The sequence below is a fragment of the Eleutherodactylus coqui genome, chromosome 8 (assembly GCF_035609145.1).
Source record: "Eleutherodactylus coqui strain aEleCoq1 chromosome 8, aEleCoq1.hap1, whole genome shotgun sequence".
Lineage (NCBI taxonomy): Eukaryota > Metazoa > Chordata > Amphibia > Anura > Eleutherodactylidae > Eleutherodactylus > Eleutherodactylus coqui.
The window spans coordinates 108,094,013-108,109,143 of record NC_089844.1 but is presented as its reverse complement, the minus strand read 5'-3'; the positions used below and the strand labels follow the sequence as shown (position 1 = coordinate 108,109,143).

Below are 15,131 nucleotides of genomic sequence, written 5' to 3'. Positions count from 1 at the left end.
AAAAGAAGGCTAAGGGGCGACCAAATAACTATGCATAAATACATGAGGGGACAATACAAGGATCTCTCCCAGGATCTGTTTATACCCAGGACTGCGACGGTAACAAGTGGGCATCCGCTACATTTAGAGGAAAGCAGGTTATATCACCAACATAGAAAAGGGTTCTTTACTGTAAGAGCAGTTAGACTGTGAAACTCTCTGCCTGAGGAAGTGGTGATGGCGAAATCCATAGAAGAGTTTAAAAAGGGACTTGATGTCTTTCTGGAGAAGGATATTATAGGTTATAAATCTTAGGTTAATTGTTAATTCGGGTTTACAGGCAGGTAGGAACTATTAGGGGTTGATCCATGGAACAGTCTGATAACAGGCTGAACTAGATGGCCATTGTCATCATTCGGCCTTACGAACTATGTTACTATGTATGTAACTTCCATTTTGAACCTTCTGTATTTTATGTGGGTGTTTAGAGTTTTTAAATCATGCCAGATTTCCTTATCAAAAATAGCCTGGAATCGTGGTCTGAGCATTTTTCCCCCTGGGGGACTGGAGTCACTGGCTTTAATTGCAGTAAATCCAGAAACCCCTGGTGGAGAAGGTGTAGTTGATGATTGGGGCTTGAGATTGTCAAGAAATTGTTTGGGATGAGAAAGGAGCCTATCTGGTACCCTTGTTCTAGAATCTTGGGGATGCAGGCGTTCTCGCAGAACGGGGCCCATCATCATGAGAAGGACTGCACTCTCGCCCTACCTTAATGGCTTTGATTTAAGGAATTCCCCCTGGTGGGGGGTTGAAGAGCAAGACTCTTTTTACAGATAGATTTGTTTTTTTACATGTGGCACCCAAAGAGCTACTTACTACACCAGAGGTAGCAGCCGGTTCATGGGTGTCCAGTACTGGAGCACATACTGAATAGCACTGCAGTCTAATGGATGCTGATCCTGTAAACTTCAGGATTTTATGAAATTCACTTTGTCTTCTCTCGGATTCCTTTATTTTTGCCACCAATGCGCCCCGCCCCTGCCAACACTATCGGTCACGTGGTCCCTTAGGCTCCATCCCAGTCGACACTTAGGGAAGCATCGTGCTCGCTCCTACAGCGGGCCCACATACATCACGGACCAGCGACGTTGGGATGATGAGAAGATGAGCGCAGCCCTCACGTAAAGCCACTCTTGGGTGTGGAGAAATCCGGCCTGGGTAAACCATACTTGCAGCGTCCCAGGAGACAATCTTCAGGAAGGGAGAAACAGTCCCCGCTGCCTCAGACCCGGTAAGTATCTTCATCTTCATGCTGGAACTGAGAGCTCCCAGCACCTCTGGATACCTGCCTTCTGGCAGGACAGGAAAAACACTGAGGAAGGTGGGGGGCTTTAAACCTCTCCTATCAGGAGGAGGTTATCTCAGGTAGTTCTGTCATGGAGAAGCTAGGGAAAAAAAAATTGCACTGAGAGATCTCCAGGTACAATCACAAAGTGACACATGCAAGTACCATACAAAGTTACTTTTTAATTTACGGTTTACAGATATGTCATATATACAGCAGGTTAATTTACAATAGTTACATAACGTGCCTCCAACTCCATCACACTGACAGTACTGACCAATGTTATACTATCATTTGCCCCTAAATAGAACAGAAGGACAGTTTTCCTACAACATGGCCTCAAAATGCTTTTAGAGTCTATTCCAGTGAATCTGTAAGGTAGGTCCACTTGTACAATTAAATACACTAGCTATACTTGATGTTGGCATGTAGATCCTCGACTTCATATTTCCACATAGTACAATGCACAGGATTGTCCGAGAGATCACTAATCTTCACGGCCCGAAGAATCGGCTCAGGGCTGCAGGATAATACGGAGCCCATCACCATCACATATTTTCCTTTAAAAGGCAAAAGAAAAGAAATCATCAAGTCAGTTCTGAAATTCTTAAGAGATCTAGTTAAGGTAGCCCCTGAAATTAGGGCCTAATCACACCTGTGTTTAGGGCTTCAAGCACAAATCTGTCTCTGTATTTGGAACAAAAAAAAAACTGAACTAAAACAGAAACACATCCCCCCACCCCCGATTGATTTCAATGGGTTTTCAAAAGAACAGAAAGCAAATGGAAAGCTGCTTTGCGTTTTTTTCAAAACCCATTGAAGTCAATGGGAGGAGAAAAAAAAAACCAAAAACATTTCCGGTCTTCTTCTGTTCCCAAAATGAAACGAGAAATGTAATTGTAACTGCAGCCCTAAACACATGTGTGAATGGGCCCTTAGATAGCCTTGCAATAGGAGCATTCATAGACAAACTGAACAAACAGCAAGTTTCTAGGCACAAGATTCCTGGGATTATTGCAGACTTGCAGAAATCAATCATTCCTAATGGCCTACCAAAAAAGTCATGAGAGAACAAAAAAAAAAAAAAAGTGATGGACATCTCAGTGAGGCTAGAGGTAAGGGTCAGTTACACCAAACGATATATATCGTATGAACAAGCAAACAAGGTCAGAGTTCGCTTGGGCAGCCTGTTTATACAGGCAGATACATCGTTGGCTTGTTCAAACAATAAATCTTTCATTCATTCACATTCACTGTATAAGTCAGAACTAAAACAAGCGCGATTTAAACTGAATGAAGCAGCAATGATTTTTATGCCTGCACAAATGAAAGGTGAACAATTTATCGTTTGTCATTTGCTGCGTTTAGACTGAATTATCCACTTTTGCTAGTTTGAACGAATTATTCTGTGTAAGAGGGCCTTTAGAAGCTCTTCACGTCCCAACTAGTTCTGTCAACTAAAGCTCCACTATATAAGGTTTCAAGAGTTTGCAGAAATCTGGACAGAGTTCTTTAATAATCCCTCCCGATCTGGAAACAAACCATCCACAAAGATCCCGTCTTAGTATTGCATTGGCCATCTAGAATCAGAAACTTTCTCATTTAGAAACATATTTGTAGTCATCTCTCCAGCAAGGCATAAGCCATTTGAGTGAAAATATTTTCACTACACCTGTCATGTGATTTCCGGTCTCCTCTCTAAATTGCAGTCACTTCCATGCAGTGTAGCCTCCTGTCTGAGACCTATCAGGCACCATCTTGATGCGGAGATTTCTCCCTGCTTTATCTTCTCTATACTATGCTAGCTTTCCCATGATGCATTAGCACAGAATCACATGACCATCTAGATCCAGTACCATCTCTGCCTGTAGAGAGGACAAGGTGATTATCACTTCTCTATGTTCCCCTAAATGAGCTAAAGTCCTTTAGGTTAACAGTCAAGAGGATGAGCTGTGATCTCCTTCATTATAACTGTCCAAAGTGGTACAGAAAAAGGTGAAGCTACTCCAAAAAAAAAAGCCAGGACCACAATATATAGTGTATCCTTACACGAGGAACAGTGGTGAATGAGATATGGGTATAAGGTGCTGCCAGTCCAGAATATGTCATAGTGATAAACAGGCATGTTAATATAGCCAAATGAAGACATAAGTACTGGGCAACTGGTGCAGCCATTTTTAAGAATACGCCAATGAGACCAGGCTATAGACCTGACTCCTATGTATTTAGCAACAGAACCAGTGCAGTAAGGCTTTGAGGACACAGCCCCTTCCTCAAAATGACTGGGTAGAACTCTGACAATCATATCAAGGAGTATAGCTGGTGGGTGTCAGGATTGTCATAATAAAAAGCAATAAAAACATTTTAATCTAAACTGATAAAGCCTATGATTCTTACTCAAAATACACATTAAAAGAAAGGATTAAAATAAACAAAAATAAAAGTCCTAACATCACAAACAAAATACAATAAAGGCTGAACGGATGAGTAAAACGTGCCATATAAAAATGTCAAGATAGCTCAGAAATGTTAAAAAAAAAAAAAATTATATAATACACACATACAAACATATATACATATAATAGATCTGTTGGCTTAGGCTCAGTTGACATGTGTTGGGGCTTTGGTCATAATTTTGTTTCTCTACTCCGTTTTGGGGCAGAGAAACAAAAAAAAAAAAAAAAAAAAAAAAAGAGGGATCGGGTTTTTCCCCTATTGATTTCAATAGTTTTTTAAAAACGGAAACCAAAAATGGAAAACTTCCATTCTGTTGAGTTTCCATTTTTTTTTAAACAGAACAAATAGTGCAGCCTGCAGGGTTACTTACTCCATTTACAAAGCAGAAACAGAATCTGAGCAAATGGAAGCGGTCTGTTATTTAAACCCAACTCTTATCTCCTTTTTTTGTTGCTTTCTCTTTGTATTTGTTTTTTCATACCGTAATCCATCAGAGTTCCACCCAGCCATGCTGAGAAAGGTGCTGTGTCCCTGAAACAAGACAGGTCTATATCCTGATCGCAGCTGCCCATTATTCCTAAAAAGAGCTGCACCATTTGTCCAGTATTTGTTTTTTCCTTGGGCTTCATTATAACTGTGTGACAGGAATTGTGTAATCATTAGTAATTGCGATAGGAGTTTGTCCACCGTCCATGCAAAGCATGTATAGCACAATCCATCACATCATACAAGGATTATCCTTCAAGCAAGCAGCAAAAAGTCTTAAGAAGAGTATGAATAAAGTTAGAATCTATGCAGATGACAATGTAGCATGTGCTAACCTTGTACAGTGTCCCTAACCCTATTCTAGGCCTGCAGCCATGATGTGTGCTGCTATATGGTGCCTGAGGGTCATGACTCACAATGGAGAGGGAAGATGAAAGGCCCTGTGCGAACTACCCTGTTTCCCCGAAAATAAGACGCGTCTTATATTAATTTTTGCTCCCAAATATGCGCTACGTCTTATTTTCAGGGGGTGTCTTATTTCACCGCGGCAAATCCGTCTGTGGCCGCTAATCCCTCAATTGGCCAGCTTTGTGGACAAAATTTCTCAGAAATCTAGTCCACATGGGACAGCAAATCTGTCACGGCAAAGCTGGGAGAAGCCAGTGTTGTGGTGCGGATTCACCGGCCACAGAAACGGAAAAGCGTGCCGACAGGTCACTTCAAAACAAGCGGCTGAGTGCCGTGGGTTTTGAAGCAGCGCTTTCCCGGCGGAAATCTCGCCGTTTATCGCTGTGGCCAAACTGCGAGATTTCCGCTGGAAATACGCTCTGTGAGAACCCAGCCTTAAGAATCACACACAGGTTGCCTGACTCACACACAGAGCCATAAAAAAAAAAAAAAAGGGCTGTAAAGTAACGTACCTGTCAGCAGACAGAAGTTCCTGTACCACTTGTAAGCAGGGATGGTATTGCAGCTTCCGGCCACCAGGGGGAGCTCACACAGCAGACATGTACAGCAGAAACAGAACGTACAGTATGGACTTTTCCAGCCAGCAAGGGGAGCTCACAACAGCACACCTTTACAGCACAGCAGGGACAGAATAACAGCAGACTGTCTGCAGATCTACCTATACATCTGGAGGGAGGAGACAACGGGGATGGCAGCAGGTGACAGGCCTCTTGACTTGCCTGCACACTTTACTATGCCTTACTATTGGGGGGTGCCTTATATTTGGGACTTCTGAAAATTTCAGGGGGTGCCTTATTTTCGGGGAAACACGGTAGAGAGGAAGCAATGCTTCTAGTGGAGAATATCAGTAATATAGCACAAGCGTTTTCTTCACGTAGATTCATGTATCAGAGGCACATAGAAGTACAGTACAGGCCTATAGATTTCTATGGGGACTGTACAACAAGTCTTAGAAAGGGGTCATGCGTCCCTAGGGGGCTGGCAGTGAAACCTCCGTATTTAGATATGAGCAACTTAATAAAATACCAGTTATAGAAAATCTCCCAACTTCTTCCTTTACTGGAAAGTACTAAACAGAAGGGAAAAAGGAGATCAAGCAATAGCAATCTGGTGATAAGATCTACACAGAACTTGGCCAGTTCTAGGCAAACTACAGTTCAGATAAAAATAATATGTACAACTTCCTGGAACTGTCCCGTATTCTTATTATAGGCTGTAATTTAATGAATAGGTAACAGACATGGGATTTATGGTTTTGAGAAGACTCATAGGTCAAAGTGCAGGTTATAGTGAACCAGAAACAGAAAGCAAAAGAAAGCCTAAAAGGCAAAAAAACAAAACAAAACAAAACAAAAAAAACCAGTTCTGGTGTCAACACTTCCCTGATCTTCTGCGGGTCTCTGCTCGTTCTGCTCTAAGGATATGTTGAGCAAATATGTAGCCTTTACAGTCAACAGGCGGCAGTAGAGGGAACGTGTTGACACCACTGACATCACTGAAGAAGCAAGAACTGAGATTAGCAAGAGACTGGGAAAGTGTCGGCACCAGAGCAGCCGGAGATCGGAAAGGTATTACTTTTATTCTGCACAGGGATCCTTGGCGCTTTTCTGAGGGGCAGACACTACATGAGATGGAGACCAAGGAGGTCTTTGTTCCACATACGATACCCCATGGTTCCATCTCGTTTTCCATCTGCATGCAGTATTCTACATAGAAGTCACAAATGTGAGACTGAAATCAGTGTGAAAACAGCCTAACCCTTTTAATCCTAGTCTGGTTTACCACGCTTGTAATGTTGTGTTGTGGATATGCAATACTCAGCACTATCCCAGGGTGGGAGGTTGGGGTACCATCAACATCAGCCATCTTTGGTAAGGTAGACTGTTGACATGTCCACACCTCCCCAGCAGCAGCGCTACAGCAGGAATGTAATATTGCAACATGCCTCAGTTTAAATAGTTTGAGCAACCCTGCAAAACACATGTTGAGTCCTCTAGTCTACAGCAGTTCTCCACTCTTTGAGGCGCCCCTATCTATGCGGAGATAACCTCATCACCATGCTCAGTGCTTTACAGTTTTATACTTCATAATGGCATCTATGGTGGCAACCTTGACTTTCAGGGTTGTATTAACACTATGGTTAGTATGGAAGGCCTTGCAGGTTCTGCTGACTAGAATCGAAACGTCTAGAGCCAGATTTAGCCTTTGTTCAGAAAACCATGAATTAATATTTGATATGATTGGTTTTTTTAATGGTCAGAATAGTATTGTATGCACAGTGTTCCTATCGAGGAAAAAATAAAGGGGGCCGTGTAGAGGTCACGGGTGCAAGTCTTTAGGGGGCGTAAAATAGAAAACCCATTGGTATGCATAATCGGTATTGCTGCAAAAAACAAAAAAAAACATCTAGTCATTAGGAGGTTTGAAAAGTTATTTTTAAAACTTCATTTTTTAATTCTAAGCCTCTGTACACATCGACATACAATGTGTCTGTGATAGGAGAACATGCATATGGTAAGAGATAGACGTCAACATTACAGGGGAATGTTAGATCTGTACTTGTTCCACCCGGAGTCGATGGGCAGATAATCTAGCTTAAAACGTGAAAATTCCGTTTGATCTTGGTATTAATATCTCCAACCAGTATGAAGGGCACTTGTGTATCGACTACCATGTTTTCACTGATCATGTTTGCAGTCTCAGAATAAGCAATCAACCCCCGAACAGCAGCTTCCCAAATCAGAGATGCAGATGTGATGCTCAGTTGCCTTAACTTTGAGACGTTCCAGAAAAGCCTTTTGACATTCGGCATTAGCGATTTTAGACTTTTTGCGAAGAGAGGGGAGATGTCTCTCTCCCCCCCCTGCTCATGGCCGCAACTCTCCTGTCACCCGCGCCGACACCCAAACCTTTCCTCCCGAGCGGGGAGATACTCGCTAAGGACAACGCTCAATCGAGTAATTGTCCTTAGCGAGTATGCTCGCTCATCTCTAGTCGTGATGTTTGGCTAAATACATTTTTCAAATATTCACCATTTGCTCCGTTTTTTGCCATATACTAGTAAAACTCACTGAGATGAAATCAAACACCACCTTACACGATGTGATAACATGCCAATATCCACGACTACACTCATTTGTTAGCCCCATGGCACAGCAGTTTTAGCACCTCAAGATAGTAACATAGTATGTTAGACAATGTCCATCTAGTTCATCCTGTTTGCACCCCCTCATTGATCCAGAGGAAGTCAAAAAAAAAAAAAAAGAAACCCAATGCGGCAGAAGCCAATTTAGCCCAATTGGGGCGAAAAAAAAAAATCCATCCGGACTCCATAATGGCCGTCAGAATAATCCCTGGATCAACGTTTTGCTAATTCCTACCCGACTCCAAGACCCGGGTCTACAACCCCACTGCTTAATATCTATAAAGTTGCTGGTGCTGTTGCATCACCTGATAATGTCATACCGAGGACAGACTCTTGTTGCTAGGTACATTGGTCCTTCCTCTGGCCTACAATGACATTTAACACTGTCGTTGTCCGTGTGGTCTACAAAATATTTTGATTTTGAAATTTTCATGTTTTTGTACTGCTCACCGGTCCAAGGGTGGTTCCGAATCTATAGACATATTGAAGTTATATACTTACCTATACAGGTGCCCTCCCATATGCTTACCATTCCGTCATCCTTGGATACGATAAATTCTCTGGCCGGGCATTTTCTTGTCGCTCAGGCGTGCTTTCCAGATCCCGGGAATGCGCACCTTCGCAAAATAGTAGCAAAATTTGCATATAAACGGCACAGATTGCCAAATTTTTTTGTTGCAAGTCTGTCGCGGATTTTAACCCTTGTATTTCAAGGGTTGAAATCCACAAAGTAAATGTGCCGTGGATTTAGAATCTGCAGCGGTTAAAGATAAAAAAGTAGTAATAATTGCAGATTTGTTGCATAAAGTTTCTTCACCATGTTCACAGATTGCTTAAATCTACTCCACATGGCTCGTACTGTAGAGGCTGAAGAATGTTCCACAGGAAATCCTGTGGCATTTACACTGTAAAGATTGCCTAAAGCCTAATAATGCTTTACTAAGAAAATGCTGCAATTAACCCCACACTCACTGTACATGGCTAACATGGAGGGAGAAGCATGGTTAGAACCGGTGCCTTACAGCACTGTGGTCCTGGGTTGAAATCCCACCAGAGACTAATGAGTTTTATGTTCTCCCCATTTTTGTGTTGGTTTCCTTCCACACCCCAAAATCATAGGTGAATATTGTGAGCCCCAAAAGGGGATAGATCCCAATATCAATTGAAGCACCGCATAAAGGTCTTCCATGTATAATCTGTGTGCGCTGTACAAAGGTTATTATAATTCAGAATTGATTGAAAACGGATGTTTCGCAGTCCGTGAAGTTTACAAATATACACAGGAAAATCTGGTATTTTCTCCAGTTTCCAGTATAGGGACTTTCCATGTGGTCTCTAGATTTTAGTAATCGCACTACCCCCTTCCTAATAATACAGTACTGAAGTGAGATAAGTGACTGCCTAGAGGAAGCACTTCTACCAGTATTAGCTGTTTATCTTCACAGCATCTTAAGGGTGCACCTACGAGAACCAGTAGCACTTAAAGGGGTTGTCCTGCGAAACAAAGTGGGGGTATACACTTCTGTATGGCCATATTAATGCACTTTGTAATGTACATTGTGCATTAATTATGAGCCATACAGAAGTTATTCACTTACCTGCTCCGTTGCTAGCGTCCCCGTCTCCATGGTGCCGTCTAATTTTCAGCGTCTAATTGCCCGATTAGACGCGCTTGCGCCGTCCGGTCTTCTCCCTTCTGAATGGGGCCGCTCGTGCCAGAGAGCTGCTCCTCGTAGCTCCGCCCCGTCACGTGTGCCGATTCCAGCCCATCAGGGGGCTGGAATCGGCAATGGACCGCACAGAAGACCTGCGGTCCACCGAGGGTGAAGATCCCGGCGGCCATCTTCGCAAGGTAAGTAAGAAGTCACCGGAGCGCGGGGATTCGGGTAAGTACTATCCGTTTTTTTCTTTAAACCCCTGCATCGGGGTTGTCTCGCGCCGAACGGGGGGGGGGCTATTGAAAAAAAAAAAACCCGTTTCGGCGCGGGACAACCCCTTTAAGGGTGTTAGGATGAGAACAACTTTGGTACATGCACCAATCAGGGCTCTTAGGTGATATAGGGTGATTTGTGTCAGATTTTTTTTGGCTGAGGATCTCCAAATTTAGAAATGTGCTTTTGCAGCAGCCACGGATCGGGGGCGAAGGGGGGAAATAATCTATTTAGCCCAATTCAATAAAGCAAACCTGCCTGCAGATTTCCCCGATGCAGGATCCACATGAAGACACGACTCATCAGTTCTCTCTTTTCTGCAGCATGGTCTTGAAGTCTGAACATGGAAAGACCAGCAGTTAATAATGCGGACTTCACTGCAGATTTGCTGAGGAATATGTAGTAAAGTTTGCTGAATGAACACAGCCGTAGGGCGGCTGCCGATGGAATCCACCTGCAAGAATTCCAGTCAATTAAACAGGTGGGGGAGGGGGTGTTTTACTGGTGATCATGCAATAAATTTCAATACAGGAAGTGGCAGTGCGGATTTCTCTATCCACTACGGTATTAATGTATCTTGATGCCACTGGAAGCTAGGGGTTTCACAGGAGGAACGCCCCTATCATACCCCTAGCTCTCGATAGGGTCAAGCATGGAAGGTCCTAGCAGCACACTGTGGATTAATTAGTGACAGAGTTGCAGGCTTAGGCTGAAGGTTCCTTCACGTCTTCGTCTTACATGAATACCTGTAAATGCTGCCATTTTACCACTGTAACATAGCAGCATTTACATGTAATGAAGGGTAAGAAGCCAAGGAACCGTCCGCCTAACCTTCCAGGGCAGTCGCAATTCAATTTCAGCCACTGCAGCGTGTGTGTGTGCTCCATCGGCCCCAGGATTTCAGCTATGCTTACCACCCACCCGCCGCCTCCTCAGCTGCCGAAGGCCTCCGTGCCGGCCCAGCAGCTCACGGCTCCGTGCCGGCGCTACCTGCCTCTGTATCATCTCTGACGGCCGATCCCCTGCTGACAGCCGAGAAGGAAAGTGCCGTTGCATCTGTGCCGCTGCTGGGGAAAACGCACTTGCACCTCGCGCCGCCAGGAATACAATGCTGGCACCAGCTGTATGCCTTGTCTACATCAATTTAGTGACCTTGCAGGACCTGAAGATGAAGAAGCACTCCAGCCATCAATCTAGACTCCACCAGGAATTGCTGGTGGAGTCAAGATACACTTATACCATCCACTACATGACGCTGAGTGCTATGGAGAAGAGAAGGTAGAAGTGGTTCTACACGGCTCTGGTTGGCTCCTTGGGTCTCCGACCCCCGAGCACTAAACCTGCTCCGCCTAGATTGCAGGAGTTTTAACCCCTTAATAACACAGGATGTGATGTTTATGTCCTGTTCCATACAAGGTGAGTGCCCTCTGCTTCTTACAGTTGACACCTGCGATCAGCATGAAGGTTCATTTCAGATGTTAACCCTCTAACTGCTACATTTAAATCCCCTAATCAAAGTTTGAGGTTGCTGGACAGCCTGCCTACAATACAATGGCGAGGTGCCGTTCAGTTGTCACGGCAGGCTGGGGTCTTCTGAAGCCTGTAATATGTCATGACGGCAGTATAATGGAATGGTACGGTGTGACATACTGCATGAGTGATCAAACAATCGCAGGATCAAGGGCCCCGTGGGAACTAGAATGTAATATACAACACCAAAATTACACCTTTTTTGTCACATCCCACAAAACTATGTAACAAAAAAAAACGTTATGGTGATAGAAAATAAAAAGGTTTTCGCCAAAGATGTTTTGCTTTTGAAAAGTGGTACAGCGCACACGCAAAAAATACATCTGGTATTGCGGCAATCGCTCGGACCCGCAGAATAGAGTTAGGGCATTTTTGCAGCAGTTTGTACACCAGAAAAACAAATCCTGCCAAAGATGGCGGAATTACAGGGTTTTTTTCTATTTCACTCCACGTTTTTTAGAAAGTTTTACAAGCTTTTCGGTACATTCCAGCTGCTGCACATCCACAGGATGGGGGTAACCTGTACACAGCCGCATACCTGGCTCCAGGCATGGCCTTCCCTTGGGCACCCGGTCCGCCCCGCACACAGTGAAGGTGTGGGAATCATCAGTGAGGCGCAGTGTGGTCCCCCGTTCCGGTCGCACCTGGGTGACCCTGCCCTGCATCCACACAACGCTGAGCTCCAGCTCCCCGCCGCCGGGACTCCTCTCCAGCCAGAATGATGGCGGCGCCCCCGGCCGCTTCTTGCACTGCTTCAGCTGCGCCGCCAACACCTTCACCGGGGGTGAGCTGAAGTGTCCGCTGCCGGGCGGCGGCGGCGGCGGCGCCGCCATGTGTAATCCTAGCCGCGCTTCAAACAAGCGCGCCGCACTGACGTGACTGCTATCCGCAAGAGGCCGCATTGCGCGCTGAGCACTTGTCTCCTGCCAGGGCTGCCGCCGCCATTTTGGTGTAGCTTTTAGGTTTTGTAGTTCTTGTTATAACCCGCTATTGGTGGGGACACAACATGGCACGTCACATTCTATTACTGCAATTCCTTATAAAGGTGCCCACAAGATGAATGAGGCAATGTGACACAAGATATGCTATAACATAATACCAACACCCTATAATGGGCCTTGTGCTTGGTGTGTAGGTCTGGAGGTTCTTACTGACTTTTAGGGCTCATTCACAAGAGCGAAAAATATGTTTCGTATTATGTGCACATTTTTGGAACGCGTAATACGCAGTAAATAGAACCCGTTGATTTGAATGGGTACGTTCATTTGAGCATGTGCGAATGCGTGAAATATTACACGGCATGTGCTATTTTAGTGCGTATTACGCATTTTAGAACACATTGATATTAATTGGCGTGCATAAATATATGCACAAAATCTGTGATTTACGCAAGTAAAAAAGACCGTCAATAGGCAGAAAAACACAAGACAACAGTGTGCTTCGGCCCGTGAAGACACTATATATTCACCTCCGCCCGTGGGAACGCCCCCGTGTAGCCAGATTAGTCAAATGCCTGTACGCACCCACTTTCCAGTATTGGAAAAAAATGAATCCAGACATAAAAATGGCAGAGATAGAAAATAAAAAATACAATATAGGCTGCCTGTCCACGGGCGTTACGATACCCGCCGCGGGAGCTGCCGCCAGGGAGCAGGAGCCAGCTGATGGATCTCCACGGTGAGCCTATTTGACAGATTAGCCGTCCGCAAGCGGAGAATCGCTATGATTCTCCGCTCGTGGACAGTGGGCTGCGCTTTCCATAGCAACGCTAAGGGAAGCGTTTACTGCGTTCCCCATGGCCAAATTACTGCCGCGGGGACCGCAGTGAGAATTCGCCCGTGGACAGGGGCCCTTACTCACCTGTCTTCGGCCCCCAGGACCCAGCTAAGCCATTCCTGCTGTCTCGTCTTCATTTTCATCTGCCGACAACCATCACAATCAGAGGCTTCAGCGAACTCCTGTCATCATGTGAGCGCTGATGCCAGGAGTTCAGATGGTGAGGCCTCTGATTAGACATGAGGATGGGGCAGTGAGAGCAGCTTAGCTGGGCCCTGGGGTCTGAAGACGGGTAAGTATTTAGTCTTGTTTATTTTCTCACCTACCCAGCCTTTCAAAATGCTTTGGTTAAAACCACAGAACCCCTTTAAACATTACATCACAACTCTCAGCATCACTTTCTTAGGGCTTATTCAGACGACCGTGTATCGGCCGGGTATTCACGCCGGACAATATACGGCGTCCCTCTCTGCAGGGGGAGGAGGCTGGAAGAGTCGGGAGCAGTGCACTGAGCTCCCGCCCCCTCTCTGCCTCCTCTCCGCCCCTTGGCACTATTTGCAATGAGAGCAGGCGAGGCAGGGGTGGAGCTAAGTTTCAGTTTCTGCATTTGGCTCTTCCATCCTCCCCCCCCCCCTCATACTAGGACAACGTATATCGGCTCGGCGTGAAAACCGAGCCGATATACGTTCGTGTGACTTCACCCTTAAAGTGTAGTGACCCAGAGTAGGGTCCTCCCATCATTCGTAAGTCTGTTTGTCTTTAAGTAAGTTCATTTGTCTCTCTGTTTCGTCAGTGTGTTGTGATTGGTGATTTGAGTAGAATAGGGAGGAGTTAGTGAGTAGTGTGTTGTTGGAGAAGGAGGTGAGCGCAGGAGAGACGGGCTGGTGCTCCTGCCGGGGCTTGGCCGCAGCTATGTTTCTGCTGCTGGAACGTTTGTTTCCTCCCAGAATAAGAGCACAGGAGATTCTGCTTAAGAAGTCGGTATGGGAATGCAAGAGTTGTTCGCCCCCTGCTGAACTGCATATGGAGGGGAAGCGCAGAAGTCTGTTACAGCTAAAGACTAAAGTGAGACTGTGTAACCCAAGTAAGTGCCCTTCAGATAACAGCGGCTGAGGATGTGTATGCTTTGGGAGAAGAACTGTCTATTGTCAAATGTTTTCAGAAAGGTAGAGATCAGGAAACTGTTCTGAAGCCTGTAACTTCATGTTAAGAAGTACTAGTGAATTAGCTTGTATTTGAAAATCAAAAGGGACACTGGCGTCACGATTATAATTTAGGACTGAATTGCAGTTATCAAGTCTGTTAAAATCTTATCTCCCTTGCTAGTGTTTGAGCCGGGTTACGTTTCAGCCTTTGAGAAAAGGAGACGGTAGAGCCACCACGAACCGCTGCCATCTTGTACCCCTCCTTCTCCTCGGCTGGGGGCCTGGTTCTCGGTTGCTGCAAAATCCACAGTAATCAACTGTTTACTAAAAGGCAAAAAAATTGTTTATCTTTCATGACACAGAAACAGTGTATATATAAAAACGGTTTCACATCTATGTCAGTTGCTCTGGCTGGAGGTTCCGTCGCAGAACCTCAAATACCAGAAGAAAAAGAGCTGCTCCTTTTTGGTGGTCTCCGCCACTTTAAGAAGCTGCTCTGTCCTTATATGCCTCCCCCTCCCCCTCTCCCTCCCCTCCTTTTTGGTGGCCTACGCCACTTTAAGAAGCTGCTCTGTCCTTATATGCCTCCCCCTCTCCCTCCTGCTGTTCAAAATGACTCAGATTAAACCCCCCAGGGCCGGTTATTATAAACAGAGCTATGTAGCACCTTTTTTCTGACCACTACATCTACATGGTGCTTCCATTGCCTCTCTTCTCCCTCCTACCCAGCTGCATGATATGACTGGAGGAATGGAGCTTCTTTGAGCACTTTTCCCTCTAGAGCTTGCAGCGTCTGTCTCTTTTACCCATTCCCATCTCAGCTGCATCACTAGCCAGAGGAGTGGGGCTTGTAAGAGCAGTTCCGTGGC

At 45.2% G+C, this 15,131-nt stretch overlaps 1 protein-coding gene across 1 annotated transcript; it reads right to left on the bottom strand.

The window, feature by feature from the left end:
• Nucleotides 1-1,486: 1,486 nt before the first annotated feature.
• On the bottom strand, nucleotides 1,487-12,200 carry RMI2 (RecQ mediated genome instability 2). The gene is made up of 2 exons (XM_066576187.1): nucleotides 11,880-12,200; nucleotides 1,487-1,884 (listed from the first exon to the last, which is right to left on the bottom strand). The coding sequence occupies exons 1-2, from the start codon at nucleotides 12,172-12,174 to the stop codon at nucleotides 1,730-1,732; spliced, it is 450 nt and encodes a 149-aa protein (XP_066432284.1). The 5' UTR covers nucleotides 12,175-12,200; the 3' UTR covers nucleotides 1,487-1,729.
• Nucleotides 12,201-15,131: the final 2,931 nt, after the last annotated feature.